Raw genomic sequence first — 23,023 nt, forward strand, 5'->3', positions numbered from 1 at the left:
ACACCATCAATGTACCAGGCATGCTGCTAAGCGCTGGAGATATAAAACTATCCTAAATAGGGGCGCCTGGATGGCTCAGTGAAGCTTCCGACTTACGCTCAGGTCATGATCTGAAGGTCCTTGAGTTCGAGCCCCGCATCTGGCACTGTGCTGACAGCTCAGAGCCTGGAGACTGCTTCAGATTCCGTATCTCTCTCTCTCTCTGCCTCTCCCCTACTTGCGCTCTGTCTCTCTCTCTCTCAAAAATAAATAAACACTTAAAAAAAAGTGCTTAAAACCACCCTAAATGTATTGTGGGCTGGTTTCACAAGCAATATCTCCTGAAATGCAAATATAAGGAGATAATAATAGGAAAAATACCATGTTTCTGGCTCTTCATCATCCTTGTATCAAGACCTTCATCCATTCTTCAGGTTTCTGTCCAAATATCTGTGGAGGATCCAGGGATCTCCTGACCTCCAAGAGCCCTTTTTTTCTCCTTTTTTCCTCTGGCTCCCTATGGTATATCAGGTCTTCTAAAAAAGTATCTACATTGACTGACCATAAATGATAGCACCAGGGTAATGCTCAAGCTTACCCATGGTTCTTTCTGTCTTTGCATGTAATGCCTACAGATCTCTTTGCCCATTCATTAGTATGTAGTTATCCTACAAAGGGATATTGCAATGAATGCTGACACAGAGGTGTTTGTGTTCATCAAGATTAATCCATTGGAGCAATGGTCTTTCAAGAGAATTTGTTCTCCTTCTTTATGTTCCCTACTTTACATGGTTTCACCACATGTTGTCCTGTGTTAAAAACTTGGGGTATTTATTATTTAAGTAAACTAGTCTCATATTTATTTTCTCTATCATTACCACTGGCTGACGAGTACATAAAATTAAGTAGTCATATATATTACATGATAGTATCCAACTAGACAAATAGGTGTTTGCCATATATCAATGAGTTTTCTTGAAGAAATATTGGGCACTGCATTAGCAATCTCTTCCTCCTCTGTTTTCCTAGAATTCAAACCACTGACATCTCATCTGAACGCCTTAAACTTTTCATACTTATTATAAAGGAGCGGGAACTACCCGTATCAGTAAGGTTTCCATGCTAGAAGCAGAAGCCACTTGAAGTTATTTTAAACAGGGGGAGTTTTTACTTAGCAATTTAAGTGCTTCCAAAAACTTTAGAAAGGCTGATGAAGCAGAGTCTAGGCTGTTCCTCTCAAAGGACTCACAAAGCCAGACAAAACTGTTTCCCTAGAGAAATGACCACTTCCAAAGCTGCCACTGGAGCTCTGGCAGAAGCATAAGTTTCTACTGCTGCCCTGCAAATGGGCACCAAATACTGCCTCAGAAAAGTCTCCTATTTTCAAGACCTTAGTGTCAATAATAGGAGCCAGGAGCTACCACACTTCAGCATTTGCCCATCTACTGCCTTCTAAAATATGTCCTGAGCACTTCTAATTGGCTGAGTGCAATAATTGCCTGAGTGCATAACAAATGAGAGCTGCAGAGAAGTTTGGGAAAGGTAGAATTTTGCTTTATAACCTCTCCAAATGAAAATAGAGTAGATAGGAGTTACAGTTCAGAAATATGTATTAGAATCAATTCTCTGTCTATAAAGTACTTCCAATCATTAACTGGGGTTGGAGTGGGAGCTCACAGTAGTAACAACTTAGTAGAAAAGCAAATGTAAAATCTGTGAATTTAGAAGACTTGATTATAATTTTAGCTCTGACATTTAGGAACATGAACAAGTCATTTGCCTTCCCTGAGCCTCAGTTTCCACATTTGATAATAACATCTAGGCCACCTCACAGGGTGCTTATGAGGATCTCATTAGACAAATGTGAAAACACTTCATAAATATTATGTACTTAGCAACTGCAAGCAGATATGATCAGTAGGAACAAAGAAAAAATTAAATGAGATCATTTCATCTACTATTGAAAGTTTAATGCTAAATACATTTTATTTTATTCCAGTTATTGAAAACTGGTGACCCTATTTTTATATAGTCTGTAAATTACCACATTATCTCATTTCCCAATCAACTAGGAATTTAATGTAACTGGGAAAATTTAATCAAGTTTAATTGTAAATATCTGTGATATCATTTTGCAATGTCATAGAAATCTTAGATCCTATAAAGACATTGTTTTAATAAATAATAAAAACCATATTTGAATTAGTTTATTCTGCCATTTTATTTCTCTTCCTATAGTTTCAAATGCTTCCTTCATTCATATTAGCAAATCTTTTAAATTTTGTTAATTTTTGTGATCGTTTATAGGTATGTTTAGTTCACTTTTTAGTTGACCATATCTCTGTGAAGTGGGTTTTAAGCTCTAGGCAGTAAAGTATGAAGGTTTCCAGTTCAGCAAGCTTCTTGATAACAGAAAAAGAGTTTCTAGGGAATTACTTTTCATTTTGTGTTATCATTTAGATTGAAAAAGTATAAACTCATAATTATCTAGTGTGATTTACTATTTTGATTGAGCTCTGGTTGTCAGTGTGATAAGATGACCTTATGAGCAGTATAACATTGAGCCCCTAGAAATCAATAAATATAATAAAATCCTTTTACTGCCCCTTCCTTCCTACTCACTAAATCAATTGCTTTTTACCTTCTGGTTTTTCATGAAAGTTCTACAATTCATTTTACTACCTGTCAAAATTGAAATGTTTTTTTTTCCTGAGGAGATATAGTTGTTTGATATTTCAATTTTCTTCATGATTTCACTTTTCATCTCTTTCTTTCTAGGACATTTACATACTTATCTAGTGTTGTAGGCCCCAAGTTTGGAATAAAATATTATATGGGGATAGTAAATGAGGACTAGCACCATGATTAGTACAGATATGAGGATTCATATATTGTTGATTTTGTTATTTGCAAATCATGGGATTAGACTATTACAAAACCTCCATATGAATCATGGAAGAGTAATGGGAGTATAACAGATTGGTTTTCCTTTCTTATAAATCAGGAGTGCTTCTCTAAATATCAGTCATACGAGTTCTACTTACCAGATAGAAAGGTTTGAACACACTTGACCCTATATTTCTCTGATGAGGAAGTTCATCTGTATCTCATACCCAATGTATCCACACTTGGCTACCTGATGATACCTGGACACTTTGCAAGGATTCACTGGGCAACATGGAACTAAGCCAAGAGAACTAAGGCTTTTCCCAGTACATGACCCCCAGTGATCTGTCAAAATAACAGTAGCTACCTGCTCATAGGCAGCTTCCAAGTAGTTTTGTTACTGGACATTTCCAACTTTGCCTTATATTGAAAGTATAAGCTCCTGGGAAAGTATTTTTCTTCTGCACACAGCAAGAAATTAGTTTTCCCCAGTGCCTAGCAAAAGACTCTAGCTCATTCTATAGCATTGATTTCATAATTCAGTCTTTCTACAGAGTCATTTATTGTAATAGATGTTAGAAAACACATAGTCTTGATGAAAGAGAGGTAGATTTGGCTATACAATGAGAGTCAGTCTATGAAAGGAAAATGATGGAAAATGAAGCAAAGTATTTAGGGTCCATCTTCTGAGCTGAGTGTGACATGTGACTTAGGCACTATAGATATTTGATCCATTCACTGCTTGCTTATTATACCAAACTGAATTCTTTTCTTATGCTGTGTGCCATATAATGGAAAATATTAATGGCAATTGTCAACACTTTTGTGTTCTGCTTATTGATTCAATCAACTTTCATATAATACTATACACTCTCATTTATAACCTCATTGATGAGATTCAATCCTATAAGGTGTCTTATAAAGCAGAAAAGCATTTAAAGGGAGAAATATAAAGGAGGAGAAATTAGAAAACTGCAGATCTATATCATATACCTTGCAATCTAATGTCATTCTTCAACAACTTTTTCATTTTCTTATTTTAAATATATACCTGTTTTCCTTTAGACTCAATTGTTTACCCAGGGCAAGCATTTCATAGTAAAGTGTATGTTTCATAAAAAGTGAATTGAGCTGCTTTGAACCAAAACCAAGGAAAAAACCTTAATTTGGCTTTTCCTTTACCCTTCAAATCATCACTGTGTCTTATATGACATTTGCCCCATGGCTTTTAAAATTGGACCACCATGGGTCACCTGGGTGGCTCAGTTGGTTAAGCGTCCAACTTTGGCTCAGGTCATGATCTCATGGGTTATGAGTTAGAGCCCCGCATCGGGCTCTGTGCTGACAGCTCAGAGCCTGGAGCCTCCTTCAGATTCTGTGTCTCCTCCTCTCTCTACCCCTCCCATGCTCATGCTCTTTCTTTCTCTCTCAATAATAAATAAACACTAATAAAATGAAATGAAATGAAATGAAATGAAATGAAATGAAATGAAATGAAATGAAATGAAATGAAATTGGACCACCAAAATTCAACCTAGCTTGGACACCCATGTTCCCTTTAAAATGCACCATTGCAATTCATTTCCTCCCCACTTTTACTTCATCTGAATGTGTTGTCACTAGATCCTTCTTCCAGAAACATAGAACAGATCATGCCCCTCCATTCTCAAAGAGCTTCCTTATCTACACTATTTAAATAGAATTTTTTCCAAATCCCTTAGTTCATAGTAAAGGCTCATTACTTTATAGTTCAGACTTACCTTTCTGGTTGTCTTTAACATTACACACACACACACACACACACACACACACACACAAACACACAGACTCTTTCATCTTTGGGCACTTGCTCAAGTGACACTGTTTTTCTATAACTATCTAAGGAAAGACCATGTTCTCTTCCTATCTTCTCCCCAAGCTTTCAGTATTCAAAATTCAGAATGAATATCACCCACACACCACATGCCAAAGTATTTACTATGTCTATGATAGAATCAGAGTTCTATAAGATTATGAGTTCCTGAAAGGCAAAAGCTCCATGTTAGTTTTTATATTTCTTGTATTTAGCATAGAATTCAATGTATGTTAAATAATGTTTATGGAAACAATTTTAATGGAATTCAATTGACCACACTCCATGTAATGTTGTTCTTGCCTTCTTTTAGGAACATGGAATCCCTATCAACATGGGCTACGCGGTGGCACCACATCACTCAGGGGTCTACCCGGTTCATATTCAGTTATATGAAGCTTGGAAGAAGGTCTGGGGTATTCAGGTCACCAGCACTGAAGAATATCCACATTTGAAACCTGCACGGTACCGAAAGGGCTTCATTCACAATAACATCATGGTGAGCACATACTGCTATGTGTATTGAAGGCTCTTAATATCTGTATGTGGAATAAATACAACATATAACTGCAGACCTCTGTGACATGATAACATAAGTTCCTAACATACCATGGTGGTGACAGGTCACCCATTAACACGTTGTTTGCATGTTATTGGCTTGCTGTGGGTGGTTTTAGCAAAGTCTAAACAAGCTCAAATGAGTTTCAAATGAATCATCCTTGCAGTTTCTCAATTGAAGTTTTGTCTGGGGACCCTATACTTCTGGGAGTTTCTCCTAGGGGTCACTACACTATTAACAGAATCAAACAAATAACATCTGAAAGTTATCCACCCAGTTTGCTTTGGCTTTCAGACACTTAAGAGTATCTTAGGATATTATTTTATTCTTCTTTTTTCTTTTCCTTGCATGCTACTAAAGTGGAGGTGTATATGTATTTTTTCCAGATATGTTGATTCAAAAAATAATAATATGATACAAGAATGCTGTATCAGTTGCTATAAATGAGAATAGAATCAAATGAATTTTAGATGGGAATTTATAAGTATTCATTGGAATGGAAAAGATGTGGTATTCCTCACTTTGAAATAAAATAGTCCATTTAATATGCCCATCCCCACTTCTGGGGCTTCAGGTTATATTCTCATTTTCAGTTGCCTAGATCATAGCAACAGCAAACTCTTCTCCCTACTTTAAATATTTACATTTTCTCAATCCATTATTCAGATTGCTGTTAGAACTATCTACCTATCTATCCATCCATCTATCTATTATTTATCTAATCACTATCTAAAAACATACAAACAAAAAAAAAGCACTAGAACTCATGCCTAACCACAACTAGTACTAGAAGACCTAGATCCTAGATTTTAAAAGTCTCAGATTTAAAAATGGAGCTCCTAATAATGAAAACAGTGGTATTGACATTCATAAAAATCCAGGAAGTATAGAAAGAATTGCTCTTATGTAATTTTGAATCAGACTGAAAGTATCATTTTCCCTTTATTAAGTTCCATGTTGACATATCATAAAATAAAAACATTCATTTTAACCAATATTACATGTGTTCATTTAGCTTGAATTTAATGCAAACTATTATAAGCAAAGAATATATGAAATTATAGTTACTCTGTTCAGTTGGATGCATTTTCCTTTAGATTATAAGCAGTTTATTATTCAAAACAAACTTTTGGAATAAAATTACTTATTTGCTTTCTGTGTTGAACATTCAAATTTATAACAGAATTAACCACAGAATATGCCAGAAGCAGTCATTAAATGATTTGACTACTACTGTGATTAAAATTTAAAATCAGAGTGTAGTAAAAACAAAACATATGAAAGTGGAAGAAGTGATGGAAATGGATTGTTTTTGAATCTTAGAACCAGTGCTCGCTTCGGCAGCACATATACTAAAATTGAATCTTAGAACCTGAGTACCATGTAAGATTGTATTTCAGAAGCAAGGAGAGTAATGATCTAATACCATGAAAAATGTAAATGTGGAAAATCTCTATATTTAAATTAATTAATCCTAAGAAGGCTTTGATTTTTTGTCAGTCCTTTCACATAACTCAGCTAGTAGGTGAGATTTCTAGAACTTCCTGAAAATGTTTTAGCCTATCTGTCCCATAGCATTGATCTGGCAACTCCCTTAATATTTAGATAATTACACCAATACCAGCTCTTGATTACAGTAAGATTTTCGCTTTAGCAACCAAGGAACTCCGATAGAAAATGATAGTTTGCAGACTCTGAGGTCATGAGACAGTGGTGGAGCTCTTAAGTCATGTCAGTGTGCTCTTCTTTCCCCCCTTTTCCTCAGGTCCTCCCTCGACAGACCTGTGGGTTGTTCACCCACACTATTTTCTACAAAGAATATCCAGGAGGACCCCAAGAATTGGATAAAAGTATCAGAGGAGGTGAACTTTTCCTCACAATCCTTCTAAACCCGGTATGTATTCTATTTATGTTTTTTATAATAACATGTGATTTTCAAATATGTGTTTCTTTTTGTTTCTGTTGCCAACCCTTTCACAAGAAAAGGTGGTAAATACTAGCCCTACTAGAAAGAAATTAGACTACCTCTCCAAATTATTCAAACTTGATTTTTAATTTTTATGATCTTCAATCAGGAATAACACAGAATTGTTAAGAAGCATGTGTTGAATTTAAGAACTCAATGTAATATAGCATCTGAATGTTGACTTCTATGCTTGAATTGTAGTGAAGACAAATAAAATGCAGTTTTCTTGCCCAAAATTAATATTCACAGTATCATCAGTGAATGTATATTTTGTCCATAAATTGAGTTTGCTTATTGCTCTAAATATCAGTAGATGCACAATTCAGTCTCTAAAGATGATCACAATGTAAAATTGCATTGAACATATGTAGCTAGGAGCACCTGGGTGGCACAGTAGGTTGAGTGTCTGACTCTTGATTTTGGCTTGGATCATGATCCCAGGGTTGTGGAATCGAGCCCCTAGTCGGGCTCTGCACTGAGCTTAGAGCTTGCTTGAGATCCTTTCTCCCCCTCTGCCCCCTCCCTGCTTGTGCTCTCTCTCTCTCTCTCTTTCTCTAAAATGAGAAAATAAATAAATAAAAATTAAAAAATTAAAAATTAAAAATAAATATGTAGCTATGTATTATCTTTGCATACCAGGGTCATCTGAGGCCTGTTTTTAAAATCTCCACTAAGTTTATTTGGAATCAAAGGTAGAACGCTTGGCCCTTTTTTCTTTAATTGTGTCCTTTCATCTTTCAAAGTTTTACAGTTTTATTTCCTGGTTGTGTGTAAAAGTATATCAAGATGGGAATATATTATAACTAGATAATGCTGAAATTATTTCAGCTTTTTTATTTTTCTCCCATAAATATTTCATTTCTGAGGTCTTACAAAAGCATCTCCTCTTTTACATCTCAGTACACACAAAAAGTATGAAGCAGTATGTCATATGCTATGCTTAATGTAAGACATTTTCATACTCAGAGAAAAAGATTCATGCATTAAACAAAACTACAGCTCAGTTGTCTGTGGTGGAGGCATGTTTAAAATGAATTATTTAAATAATTTTATAAGGTATTTTAAATTCCGGAAGAAATTAAATAAACCTACATGGTGTAAAAATGAAAACCTGTAAATTGGATTGAAGGAGTAGGGAAGTGGGGGTTAAAATGCCTTATACAAAATAATCAATCAAAAATAATAAAAAGAAAACTTTTTCCATTAAATGGCATAGTTATTGAAAACAAAACAAAATTTTAAAAAGGTCTGTTGTGTTTGGGTGATATTAAACGGGTGAATAGCTTGGATGCTCTATGATCTTTCACAAGAAACGATTTCTCAGAACTTGCTTGTTCTTCTGCAAAACAAGTTAGTTGAACTGGACAATCTTCAATGTGCCTCAGAGGTATTGCTAATGGACATAAGTCTGAGATACCTCAACGTTTTGTGTGTAATTCAAACTCATTGAGACTTAAAAAAATATCAAGATATTCTATAAGTATTATTTTTGGAATTGAAGTATGCACATGGATGTTAATGAAAGCAGATGTGGGAAACCTTTCTGTTTACTCCTTTCTTCACTAATTGAGAATTTGATCTCCACAAAGGCAAGGGTCACTTCTTCCTACCTTTTTCATATCAGGGCTACACTCTTGACTTGCACTAACCATTTCTTAAGGGGAAGCGGATAAGTATCAGAGCACTGATGATTGCCTCCCCTAAAACTCTTGCCCACAGGTCTGATGGCTACTACTGTAAATTACCTGAATGCCTGTCTACTTTCCATTAAAAAGATGGATATAAAACTTTTTTTAAAAATTTTGAATTCAGTATTGTACCCTTCATAAAGCATCATTCAGAGAGTTATAGTTGGCCTTTTAAATAAAATAGAGGACTATTTGGCATCTAGTATTTCTACCTTTAGCACTTGTGAACTCATAAAACAACACTAACTATAGCAAACCTTCTTTTACGAGATTGTCACTGTCACACAGATTGATTTTAATTGCAAGTGGAATGGAACAGTAGAGGAGGGAAGTTTCAGGAGGCTTTTTGCATCCATTCACAGCTGTGCTTCCTTGACCATTGTGAATTAATGGTGAACTCAAAACAGGATACATGAGTAAAGGAGAGAGCAATGGTCAAAGTGTGAATAATATAGGACATCATAAAGTATGGTAATATGAAGCCAGTATCTGGCAAATGGCAGCCCACAAAGATGTGAGATTAAAGAACAATGTTGCTCACAACATGGATAGTGTACACCCATAAACAATCTAAGCTGATGCTACTCAGCAATCTAGGGAGCCAGGTGGCAGGCAGCATCTGATGGAACCCGTCAAAATGGGCCTTAGTTCCAGACCTGTGTAGGCAGAAGTTACAAGACGTATTAGTCGGTGTTCTCCAGAGAAACAGAACCGGTAGGGTGAGTGATGGTAGGGTGACAGAGATTTATTATAAAGAATTTTCTCATGTGATTATGTAGTTTGATAAGTCTCAATATCTGCAATTGGCAAGCTGGAGACCTAGAAGAACCAATGATGTCGTTCTAGTACAAGGATTAACCTTAGGCCTGAGAATCAGGAGAGCTGATGGTGTAGTTCCAGTCCAAAGGTTGGCAATATCAAGATCCAGGAAGAACCAATGTTTCAATCCAAATCTGAAGGCAAAAAAACAAACAAACAAATAAGCAATGTTCTAGCTCAAAACCATCAGTAAGGAGTTCTCTTGTACTCACAGGATGATGAGCCTTTTTGTTCTATTCAGGTCTTCAACTGATTGGATGAGGTCCATCCACATTAGAGAGAACCGTCTGCTTTACTCAGTTGACCAATTCAGTTGTTAATTTCATTCAAAACATCCTCACAGACACACTCAAAATAATATTTGAGCAATTGTCTGTGTACTCTATGGCCCAGTCAAGCTGACACATAAATTAATCACACCAAATGAAAGACTTAATGTGGGAAGCAGTCTGAAAGTGAATGAAATAAAATGAGCAACACAGAAAGAGAGGAGGAAGTGATGAATGAAGAAGCTTGGAATGTAAGCTTAGAAGTTTCTTTTGCATGTGTCCTATTACAAATAGAGAAGCATCTCAGGTGATGGGCTATGATCAGTATTCACACTGATATGGAGAAAAGAAATATTCAGACTGTTTAATTACAATTCCAGGTTAGATGGTTCAGCAGATCTGGCAAGGAATGGGCTTACAGGAATAGAGTGAGGAAAAAAGAAAACAAAAAGAGAAAATATCATACTGACACCCAGCCTTCCCCTTTGATCTATTATTTTTCTCCAGCCATCACTTAATTCTTTGTCAGAGTAACATTATCTCTTTACTCTTTCACCAAAACCATGCTGAAGAAAAAAATCTGTAAGTTCATTGATGTGAAGATATGCAGTTGATAGGAATTTAATATGCTAACTCTAAGAATATTTATATTCTAACAGAACCAGTTCCCAAGAGATGCATTATTTTAGGTATCAAAGTCCCTTGTGAAAATATGTTTTTAGTAGGAGGCATTCAAAACCCATGAAATCACCCAGAAATCATCGCTTCCTCTACTTACTGTTCCAATTGACTCGTAATATGGAAAAGTGATTTTGCAAGAACTTATAAGTAGGATAAGTGATCACTAGTATTAGTATAAACTCTAAAGATTAAAGGCCAATCTAGCTTTAATTTATTTTTTAATTGATGATCTATACTTTCACATAATAAGAATGCTATACTTAGCAAATATTATATCTCTCTTGTATGGTAATTCTCTCAATGAATTTGTAAATGTTCTATGGATTTTTGTTTGTCCTATTGGGTTTTTTGTATGTTGATGAATGGATGGATAGGAATATAGACAGAATGACACAAAGATAGGAGTGAGAGTAAATACTCCAGATAATAATATCAACATCCAGTTTTTCTTAGCACATTGGAATGGTAGACCAAATCTAGCAAGACAAAATTTAACAGGAAATAATGAAAACCCCAAAAATTATTTTCAAAGAAAATAGTGGCATAATTACAGCATTGTATAAGAATAAATATTATATAAGACTAGATTAAATCTGCCAGAAAATCTTATAGCCTGCATCATGACATATTAAGTTCCTTGTCATTGAAATTGCCCTAACAGAAATGTTGTAGGAATATGGAATCTATTACTTTTTTTTTTTTTTTAATTTTTTTTTTTCAACGTTTTTTATTTATTTTTGGGACAGAGAGAGACAGAGCATGAACGGGGGAGGGGCAGAGAGAGAGGGAGACACAGAATCCGAAACAGGCTCCAGGCTCCGAGCCATCAGCCCAGAGCCTGACGCGGGGCTCGAACTCACGGACCGCGAGATCGTGACCTGGCTGAAGTCGGACGCTTAACCGACTGCGCCACCCAGGCGCCCCTGGAATCTATTACTTTTAATATCTCATTTGATGCTAAAAATCTGTGGTTCTATTCTTACTCAGCTAGACACTAGGTATATCTCTTTCATTGTAAAACATTAAAAAATATAAAGTGGGTTTAATTTTAAATATTACAAACCAGCATTATAAACTTGGTTATACTCTATGATTGTAAGGTCAAAGGAAAAGAAGAAAGAGTAACTTATCAACATGCATACACATAAAAGAATGAGATAAAATGGGAAGAAATTCAGTAGTAGATGTATTAATGGAAATGTATTGACAAAAAAAATTCCATCATCAGTATACTGAAAGAAATATTACTGACAGATTTAGCAGAATTATTCTGAATAGATTGGTAGTTTCTGGATTCATTTGTATGTAAACATACTATGAGGCTAATAAAAGCTGGAAAAAGTATATGAGGGAATGTCCTGGAATCTCCCTCTCTAGAGTACTTTAAAATAGAATCAACAACTATATAGTTCTTTCTTATTGCCTTGGGAGTTCATCTGCCTAAAGGAAGGGGACTGGATTAAATAACCTTGAAAAGTTCCACGTATTTTTTTTCTGGTTTATAACTTCTACAACTCTGCTCTGCAGTCAAAAAGGCACAAACCTTTCTGCAGAAACAAACCCATAAATACAGAGGACAAATTGGTGTTGGAGGGGGTAGGGAAGATAGGAGGTGGACAAAGGGGGTGAAGGGCAGTGGGAAGGGGAGTGGGAAGGCAGTGTGAGGGAAGGGGAGGGCACAGACTTCCAGTTATGGAATTAATAAGTCATGGAGATGAAAGGCACAGCATAGGGGATATAGTCAATGGTATGGTAATAGCGTAGTATGGTGACAGATTGTAGCTACACTTGTGGTGAGCACAGTATAGCCTAGAGACTTGTTGGGGCAACTGGGTGGCTCAGTTGGTTGACAGTCTGACTCTTGATATTGACTCGTATCATGATCCCAGGGTCGTGGGATCGAGCCCTGTGTCAGGCTCTGCACTAAGCATGGAGCATGCTTAAGATTCTCTCTCTCTCCCTCCCTTTGCCCTTTTCCCCTGCTCATGCTCTCTCTCTCAAATAAAAATAAAATAAGGTAAAATATAAAATAAATAAAATAAAATAAAATAAAATAAAATAAAAATGCATATAGACTTATGCAATCACTATGTATACACCTGAAACTAATGTAACATTGTTTGTTAAATATATTTAATTCAAAAAAAAAACTGGTATATTACAAAGGGATGAGGCAGCACAAACTACATCAAGATCAAGGCAGTTTTGTTCTTTGTCCAACTTAGAAATTTACATTATTTTGTATCGTCCCCTCTAGAATAGATCTGTATCATTTCTGTACTCAAAAGTCTCTGATGTTTTTTTTTTTTCTTTATGCATTTTCAACAGTTTTATAAATTGTGACTCTAGCTGGCATCCTGCTTCTATACATGTTTTAAAATAATGTGATTATTTTCTGGGGCACCTGGCTGACTCAGTTAGAAGAAGCATGCAACTCTTGATCTTATGGTCATGAGTTTGAGCCCCATGTTGTATGTAGAAATTACTAAAAAAAAAAATAAACTTAAAAAAATAAAAATAGGGGCAACTGGGTGGCTCAGTAGATTAAGCATCTGATTTTTGATTTCGGCTCAAGTCATGATCTCACAGTTCATGAGATCAAGCTCTGCATCATGAGATCGAGCCCTGCATCTGGCTCCATGCTGGGCATGGAGTCTGCTTGGGATTCTCTCTGCCCCTCACCTGCTCCTGCTCTTGCTCTCTCTCTCTCTCTCTGTCTCTCTCACTCTCGCTCTCACTCTCTCTCTCTCAAAATAAAAAAAATAAATATTGTAAACATAAAAATAAATAAAACAAAATAAAATATGTCACTATTTTCTAATCTACCATAAAACAGAAAATACAAATTGGAATATATTTTTACATCTTGACTCACATATGAACTCCTGTTACTATTGTGTAACAGTACTGTTGTGTGAAACTTTTGATTCAGGAAACAGCAAAGAACAGGGTTTCTTCATATCCTTGAATACCAATTTGTTTTGCCCAAATGAATCTAACAATTGAAAATTAAATGATATGAGGGCCATTTGAATGGCATTTCAAAAGAATAGCTAGGTATCTGTTCACTTAACATTCAGATAACTTCCTCTTATTTTTCTTAGATTCTATCATGACCTCATCACATATTGATATTTTCCTGCACTGCTCCACACTTGTCAAATACTAACATGTATTTCCCTGGTGCCGAATCCTTCCTGTATTTTCAATATAATCTTTGTTCAGACAGGAAGAAATATAATTTAATCATGTATGAGGTGAAACAGCTTATACCAGGTAACCCACCATCATTCAAGCTGAGACACTAACCTATAAAATATGCAGCAGCTGACAATAATAAAGGAAGTCTGGAGTCTTATCAGATGGTGTCACCAGTAACTATAAAAGCTTGAAATGAGTGTGTTCTACTGGATTTAATTTTTTAACTCATTTTAATTTTATGTTACGCAAAGAACAATATGAAAATAGAATTTTCTAAGTTTCTTAACAGATATGCTTAAAGATGTTTAAATTCTAGAATGTCTTAAAATGGCAGCACTGGAGCCAGAAAATCTATGTTTTCCAAAGTTCAAAGCAGAGTCTAGACTTGCTAACCCTTGCCTGTATTTTGGTCAATTGCAAATTCAGGTGAACAAAAAATATGTGCCTGAAAGAGCGGTGTACTTGAAATTGACAGTAGAGTATAATGGAACTGCAATGATATACTTCTCCATGTGCTGTCTGCTGAACTTTCATACACCTGGGCTGCTTAATGAGCTTTCCTTCTTCGTGTATATCAATCTCCAAGTTCCTGGAATCTAATAGCAGGTGCAGTGCATTTTGGATTAGTGCTGGCTCTTAAGACAAAGTAGAGAAAAGACAGATGTAAGGCATAGAACAACATCAACATGAATAGCCTGAACCAAACTTTAAGTTCCTTAGTGCTGAAATAATATAGAATCAGATATGTAAGATAACAAACAGAAGCATATTTTATGTGCAGCACAATATAAAATGCAGGAAACATCCTAAGTCTATTTTAGAGCAGATTATAAAGAATTACCGATTACTGTTATCAAGGCATTCGAGTATTCTTTTACGATCTAGATTTTGATTTCCTATAAATGCCGTGCTTTAGAGAGAATTGTAACAACCAGATAATATTTCATGTAGAACAAGCAATTATATTTTCCATCAAAATATATTTCTCTCCAAAATAATATGTTAATATTTCTGTCTCGGGGTCACAGGAGATTTTTTACATGTGTTTCAGCACTGTGTATTTTAAAAATAAATACATAAATTGACTTATAACTGCTCTACTATAGTGAAATCTGCCGTTTATCTGGGCAGGATTTTGAAGCAATTAGTGTTACTGGGAACTGTGGGGCATAGAGCCTGGAAGAAGAGCCACCAACTGTGAGAAGAATGGACCCCTGTAGAGAATATAGATTGTGGAAAATTCTATTTCCACTCACAGAAAGATCTACAGTCACCTCTTTTTTTCCTTTATCTGTTTTTTTTTTTTCTTAAAGATTTGCAGGACTAACCTTTACAAAAGGACATAAATCAGCACTTCTGAAGTGATTCACACTCACAGCAGGGACTTTGTAAAATCTGGAGTCAGCTAAGATCTGTGGCCTCACTATGTATGATATTATTCTTTCTGTTCACACTGAAATTCAGGATCAGAGTTAGTACAGGGATCTAGAGAATGTGAAGAAATATTGCTCTTTCCTACTTTGGGAGGTAGTGCAGCTTTTGTTTAATTTTCCATAGTAGGATTTACATGGAAATTGGTTGTTCAGAATGTAAAGCGTGCCAGAATATTTTTGTCACCTAAACTTGAACTCTCTTAGTTTCACCAAATAAGAGGAAGATTGCTATTATTGTGTAGACATGTTTCTTTCTAATGCAATGGTTGCTACAGATCCTGATGGAACATAATTTACATTCCTATATATTTCTAGACCATGAACAAATCCATAAAATTGCATTGTTTTTTTCAATTTTGTTCCCCTAGAAAAATAAATGGAAACAACAATATTTTATTGGGGAAGTCTATTTCATCTAGCATAACTGGATAATTTAGTTTCCCCAAAGCATTTTATGAAAGGAGGTAGAATAGCTCTTTAACATAAATAAATTTTCAACAGCAAAAAATACAACCTCCTGTTTATGTGGATGTTAGTCAATAGATAAACCCTTTTTTCCCTCTATGTTGAAGCTTGTAATATATAAGCGTTAGGAGCATAATGCTCTTGACATTCAGGGATAGTGTGGGAGCAAAATCAGTGAATTCGTGGTAATAAGAAAAAAATAAAACCTCTCTGCATCACTGTTTATATGGTTTAGTGGGTTGGTGGGATAGTAGGAAAGTAAGTGGGTTTTGTGAGACTCTACAAAATTAAAATTGAAAATTTTATCATCTTGATTTTATCATCTTTTCCACAAATTATGTAACACCTAAGTATTTCATATATCTTATTTCTTTTTCTTCATAGTTTTTTTTTTCTAATTTTGAAGTACAGTGAAGTAGAAAGACCATTTGTATCACTTTATTTCACTTTGTTTATTCCTATTTCATTCCCCTGGCTACTCTGAGGAGTCAGATAATGTGAAAATAAAAATATGAGCTATTTTCTAAAACATGTTGATATTTTCATGTTTTTTTTATTTCTGGAGACCCAAATTATTTAGTCTTATTTTTCCTTAATTAATGGCTATATGCTGATCTAATAAGGAGTATTTAGGTAAATACTTAACTTGCTGGTATCCATTGAGGTATTGAAAGGAAAAAGTCATATTTAAAAAAAAATTAATGTTTATTCTTGAGAGAGAGACAGACAGAGCACAAGCAGGGAAAGGACAGAGAGAGAGAGAGGGAGACACAGAATCAGAAGCAGGCTCCAGGCTCCAAGCTGTCAGCACAGAGCCCACGCAGGGCTCGAGTTCATGAACCCTGAGATCATGACCTGAGCCGAAGTCGGGTGCCTAACCTACTGAACCACCCAGGTGTCCCAAAAGGAAAAAGTCTTACAATTTCTATCCCTACAGTCTTATCAGCAGGCCAAAAAGTTTCTATCACTGAAGTTAGGTTGAGCTGACATTTATTTGTTAAATTTTTATTTGGGGTTTACCTAATCTTAAATGTAAAAATTATTGTTAAAAATAATTGGAAATCTCAGGCTTCATTTATAACGAATTGTTACAGTGTCATCTATTGCTGGGAGGGCAAACCCCCCCTGCTCTTTGTGTCTCAATCTTTTTATTTCTTTGTTGATCTGATTATTTTATTTTATTTTATTTTATTTTATTTTATTTTATTTTATATGAAATTTATTGTCAAATTGGTTTCCATACAATACCCAGTGCTCATCCCAACAGGTGCCCTCCTCAATGATTAAATTTTTTTAAGGAGATCATCCTGACGAGTTCGGTATAAAATAGTTCTAACGTGAATATTCATGCATGTGCATAACTCAGTCAAGGAAGGCATAGGAATGCTGTTCAGAGGAGTTGATATTTGAGTGAGCTGAGCAATAGTAGGGATTCATCACACAAATGAGGTAACATGATGGGGTTGTGGAGTGACAGTTTGCAGTGGCAGTTTTCCAGTCAGAGAGAAGAGCTAAAGTTAGCGAGGTAAAGCCATCATTGCAAGTTTGGGATCTGTAAATGTCTGGGGTTTGCAGGAGCACAAGATAAAGGTAACATAAGATCTTACTCTTGTGAGATCACAAAAGTTTTGTATGACATGTGGACAGTTTGAATATTATTATTCTGTTGTAGGAAGGGAAGGGATTTAAGCAAGGGGGTGGCAGAATCAAATATAAATTTTTATCTGTAATTCTAGCTGACATTACAGGATCTGTCCTATATAGAGGACAATAGTATATACCCCTTCTTATGCTGGCAGTGCTTTTCTATCCCTAGTATTCCCACCTGCACCTCACTTTTTATCCCTCAGATTTCACCTCTACTTTCTCTTCCTCACCTGGGCCGCTCATGGGTTTAGGAAAGGATGCACTGCTATATATACACATGGAGCCACATGCACAATACTGCTTACAGTGATATCTTTACACTTAGTGAATATTATCTTCCTCACCCCTGCTATATGCACCCTCAGGCATGAAGTGTTGGCTCAATAGGTATTTGTTGAATAAATGCGTAAATGGAATTGATAGCATCCCAACTGTCTGTGTCTACTCACATGCTATTTCACACAAGTTGTTAGAGCTGTGTGAGAAGAAAAGGAAAAGAAAGGGAGAATGAAGCAGTAAGGAAAGCAGAGAGAGGGCAGAGGTGAAGAGAAAAGGAGAGTGGAATATGGAAAGAAAAGGAAGAAAGGGAAGGGAAGGGAAAATGAGGGAAGGAGTCAAGGGTGGAAAGAAGAAATAAATGGAAAGCCATCCCTTTCTCTTTCATCAAATCAGATGGGCCACAGGAATGGAACGTATCAAAGTGACCGAAACTCAAACAATCTTGTTTTATTTTATTTATTTTTATTAATTATAAGAAAAAAGCCATATAATATTCCTTAATGCTTCAGAATTTCTCCATTTGTAAAACGGGGGGAATAATGTTAGTCCCCTTACTATTTGTTTTACACAGATAGTATGAAATGTGGTAAACAGTAAGTGCTTTGATTTTTCAGAGAAAAAGTAAATAATTTGGATAGAATTCTTATTTGAAAAAGTAGAAGCATATATCATTTTTATTATCAAATGATACTTGAGATGTGTTAGCAGCCCATAAACTCTGAGTTTATTTACAGTTTGAATTTTGCTTGATTGTTTCTCCCTGCTGGAACACATAAATCATGGGATAAAGACACTCTCTTTTACAAAGGCTTTCAGTTCATTATGTGTTTTGCTTCTGAAAATGTCCTTGGTTGTGTTATTTTATTGTGCTTTCTGAGCTATTTTTAAATGATAAAATTTCTATCATTATTCTTTATTCCAGTGAAACAAATTGAGTCATCAAATGCAGCCAGTCAAGACTTGTTTGGCCAGTCAAGACTGCTTTGTAAATTTGGTTTTGGTGTCTACAGAAGTACCTCAGATGTTTTTGTCAAAAGGTTTTGTTTTTGTGGTCAGTGTTGCTGATCTTAAGGTCTTTTATTATTATTATTAACAATAGAGAGGTTTGCTGGGAACACTAGGTCCAGACTTTGTTAATACTATATAGTGAACACTGACCATTGTGGAAGTTTTGCTCAAATGAGTAATAAATAGATTTATAGCAATCTCTGTGTTTAGCACATAAAAATTAATTATATGAAAAATGGAAGACCTTCCCAATTTTTACATAATTATAGCTAATTTAGATGAATGTGTTGGACTCAGTAGAAATAAGAAAACCCAATCCCACAAACTAGAAAACTCTAGGCTGGATTTCATTACTTATCACAAAGGGAAAGGATGCTCTTCATGTCTACAATCACTGATCCTATAGATCTGTCTCCATTGAACTTCACACCTAACAGAACAGTCAGCATTCAATTACCTCCGTGGAAACATTAACTAAAACCAGAGAAGGAGCCAAGAAATTTAGAAGTAAAGAAAAGGTCATGTTCTTGTAAACGGCAAGTTCACAACTGCCAACATCCTTTAGAACTATATGAAAATTACCAGCTTAAACAATGTAAAAGATTCCAAGCATGAAGTGTTTTCCTGATTTGTAATTGTCACTTTTAACACAATTTAAGGTATCCAATAATGACATTCAGAGTATAAAGTGTAAGTAGTGGAATTTTGCTCCTTCTTGAAGCTGTTATTATATCCACTTAAATTCTCTTTCACACACAGGTACACATTCAAATCAAATGTGAATAAAAGATGTGACTTGAAAATTGCCATCCTCCCGAAATTTCTTTTCAGAAGTCCATTCTGTAGTTCACTTAAACAACTTGCTCAAGCAATCAAATCTATATAGCAGAGCTTTCTACATGGGCTGAGATGTTACGCTCATAAACACAGAGTTTAGAAATTATGAGCTATTTAGAGAAATAAAAAAGAAACTTAAACACATCACATTGCCCCAAACTGGAAGCAGCTTTTATCCTATCTTTTGCCAAATGCGTCTTTAAAAGGTATGTGCTATAGCATATAATGACTCTTGAATCTTTAGTGATTTAGATTTTGAAGAAGCAGCCCATCTGTGAACAAGTGCAGCCGTAGTGACTTACAAGGCAAGGAGTCATTGGCTGAATTATTATGGTTTTGGAAATGACTTTCTAGTGAGCAGGCTAACTCCCAGTAACATCAGAACACATTCCTCTTACAAGATGTGCCCATAGTAGGTCCTGTTCCTGTTGAATGAATAAATCCATCAGTAAGTACTGTCAACTCTGCTTCCAAAGTATATCCCAACCAGTCATTTTTTCCTTTCCATTTCCATGGTGAGATTACAAGACATGGGATCCATTCTCTTTCTGCTACCATCTGGCCACACAGAATCCATTATTCCTAGAGCAGTCAGAATATTGTTAAATGCAAACCATGTCACAGCCATTCTTAAAGCCCTCCAATGGCATCTCATTTAATCTTAGAATAAAATTCAAACTCTGGGCCATGACCTGGTCATCTCCTCTGCACTGATCACATTCTATTCTGACCTTCACCTACTACATTCCAACCACACCAGCCTTATTTCTGGAAAGTCTAAATATGCCAAGACTGTTTGTCCCTCAGAACTTTTATGTTTCTGGCACTTTGCTTTGAATATGCTGCTTCCACAAATTTGTAAGCCTAATTTCTTCTGCCTTTCATGTCTCACATCAAAAGTCGCCTCCTCAGAAAATGACTGAGGAGGGTACTGCCTTGTACCCAGTAACCGTCAATCACTTACCTGTCTTATTTTTTCATGGCATCTACTACTCTCTGCAGCTATCCTGTTGATTTATGTGTTCACCATGTGTCTCCTTCCCCCGACTCTATGTCCTGTCCTTACGCCACCCAGGATCCCCTCCACATTAGCTCCATGAGTCCAACAACATTTATGTTGGGGTGGAGGGTACAGGGATGATATGAGCGGCATAGAAAACACTAAACCATTTGATTGTTAACCACTGTATATTCCTGGATAGATGTTTGTGTGAGCTTTAGAAGTGATTTTAGCCAAAGATTTCAAATGTTAATGTGCAATTGAGAACAGTTCTGTATATTTGATCACTGCTTGTTTGTTTAAGCACACACAGATAACTTTGTAATTTTTATGGGGAACAACATATACCTAAAGTGTTTTATAATGTTTATGCAAATTTGACTTAAAGTAATATTTTATCTTATCTTGCCAAACTAGTTACATTAATGTCTGCCTGAAATTAGAAAAACATACCTAGCAATAATTTCGTAAGAAATACAAATCTAAATCTGAGATGTGAGGGTAAAATCTGTAGAATTCCTGTGATATCCAAGCCATCTTCAATACCCACTCAGGAATTGAAACCCATTATTTTTAATACGACAAAGCTCTTTCTTCTCTTCATAATAAATAGCTACTACTTCTTCAATGTTTACTATATTTAATATTCTAAATAATTTACATGTATTTTCTTTTAAAGTTTATTTATTTATTTTGAGAGAGAGAGAGAGAGAAAGAAAGAGAGAGAGAGAGAGAGAGAGGAGAGACAGAGGATCCCAAGCAGGCTCTGTGCTATCAGCACAGAGCCAGATGCAGGGCTGGAACTCATGAACCATAAAATCATAACCTGAGTAGAAATCAGAAGAGTTGGAAGCTTAACTGACTGAGCCATTCAGGTGTCCCTGATTTACATGTATTAACTCATCTAATCTTCCCAACAACCATATGAAGTGGATGCTGTTATCATCTCGATTTTCTAAATAAGGAAACCATCTCTAAAAAGTTAACTAATCTAGTCTCATGCAGCTTGAGAGTTGAAGAACTGCAGGTTTAATTCAGGAAGTCGGGTTCCAAAACCCTCACTCTTTTCGCAGTACATTTTGCTGTCTCTCTTAGAGGACTGTCAAAATAGTAATATAACTTGGGAAAAATCTATTTCTTGCAGGAAAAGTGATCTTAGCAGCAATAACTGTATTCCATCAACTTCCAGGGTTGAATACGTTTATGTAATTACAGAGATATATGTACCTTTCAGAGTCCCATGCTCACATCAAAGCTTCAGGCTCCTTGATTCATTCAATAAGCACCTATTAGGGGCGCCTGAATGGCTCAGTCAGTTGAGCATCCGACTTTGGTCATGGTCCTACAGTTCGTGAGTTGGAGCCCCACGTCAGACTCTGTGCTGACAGCTCAGAGCCTGGAGCTTCCTTTGGATTCTGTGTCTCCCTCTCTCTCCATCCCTCCCCTCTGTCTCTTCTCTCAAAAATAAATAAACATTAAACAGTTTTTAAAAATGAGCAGAAATAAGCACCTATTAAATATTGTTAGTGTGTGAGAGAAATAAGAAAACAAAGGTGTAGTCTACACAGGCTGGTGAAAGAAATAAACAAACAACAGAAAATTTAGATAAAGTTTGATGAGTACTATTTTGAAAAGGAATGGAAATATACAAAAAGGAGGTTGCCAGGACCTGAAAGAATCAGAAAAGTCCACAAGGACAATGTGACTTTCGAGCTGTACAAAGTATGTAGAATTTTAACTATCAATGAAGGAAAAGGTGTTCCATGTTGCCAGGAAGCTAATGCGCTAATGAGCTTAAGGCATATATGGAAAGAACAAAAGAGAGCAGGGTAAGAGTGACAGAGAAAAGGAAGCTGGAATAAATGACCTTGGGGCTACACTGTACAGATTTTTATGGATCGTGTGTAGGGACATTCTAGTGGGTAAGTGATGTGATACTCGGGTTCATTTTTTTATTATTTTTTAAGTTTATTTATTTATTTTAGGGAGGGAGTGGGAGGAGCAGAGAGACAGGCAGAGAGAGAAAATCCCAAACAGGTCCTGTGCTCTCAGCTCAGAGCCCAATGCGGGGCTCGATCCCACAAACCATGAGATCATGACCTGAGCCAAGTCCAAGAATTGGGCATTTAACCGACTGAGCCACCCAGGTGCCCCATATTCAGGTTTAGAAAGAAAGTGAGTATTCTTTCATAATATTCAAGCTTTCCATCAAAATAGTGATCTTTCTTGAGAAAGGATACTTTTCTTTCATCATACCGTGAGTGGTTTGGTCCCTTTCTAGAACCTTCAAAAACTGTCCTCATCTCAATAATAAATAGATCTCACAAATGGGGTACTGGTAGAAGAGGCCAACAGTATGTGCTATCCTTTCTTCCAGGTTCTCTTTGCAAAATGAACAATCTCATGACCTCTGAAGATTAGACTTTTTAAAGTGATTTTAATACTGTGTAACAA

The 23,023-nt window shown here is 35.9% G+C and overlaps 1 protein-coding gene across 2 annotated transcripts in view; it reads left to right on the plus strand.

Moving 5' to 3' along the window:
* Positions 1–23,023, plus strand: part of LOC122217932 (bifunctional heparan sulfate N-deacetylase/N-sulfotransferase 4-like) — a 388,528-nt gene that overhangs the window by 286,274 nt on the left and 79,231 nt on the right. For both annotated transcript variants that reach the window (XM_042935647.1, XM_042935648.1), the window contains 2 exons: positions 5,031–5,216; positions 7,042–7,170. In XM_042935647.1, coding sequence (XP_042791581.1) covers positions 5,031–5,216; positions 7,042–7,170 — 315 coding nt within the window. The remainder of the gene's footprint in view (positions 1–5,030; positions 5,217–7,041; positions 7,171–23,023) is intronic.

This window comes from Panthera leo, chromosome B1, assembly GCF_018350215.1.
Source record: "Panthera leo isolate Ple1 chromosome B1, P.leo_Ple1_pat1.1, whole genome shotgun sequence".
Taxonomy (NCBI): domain Eukaryota; kingdom Metazoa; phylum Chordata; class Mammalia; order Carnivora; family Felidae; genus Panthera; species Panthera leo.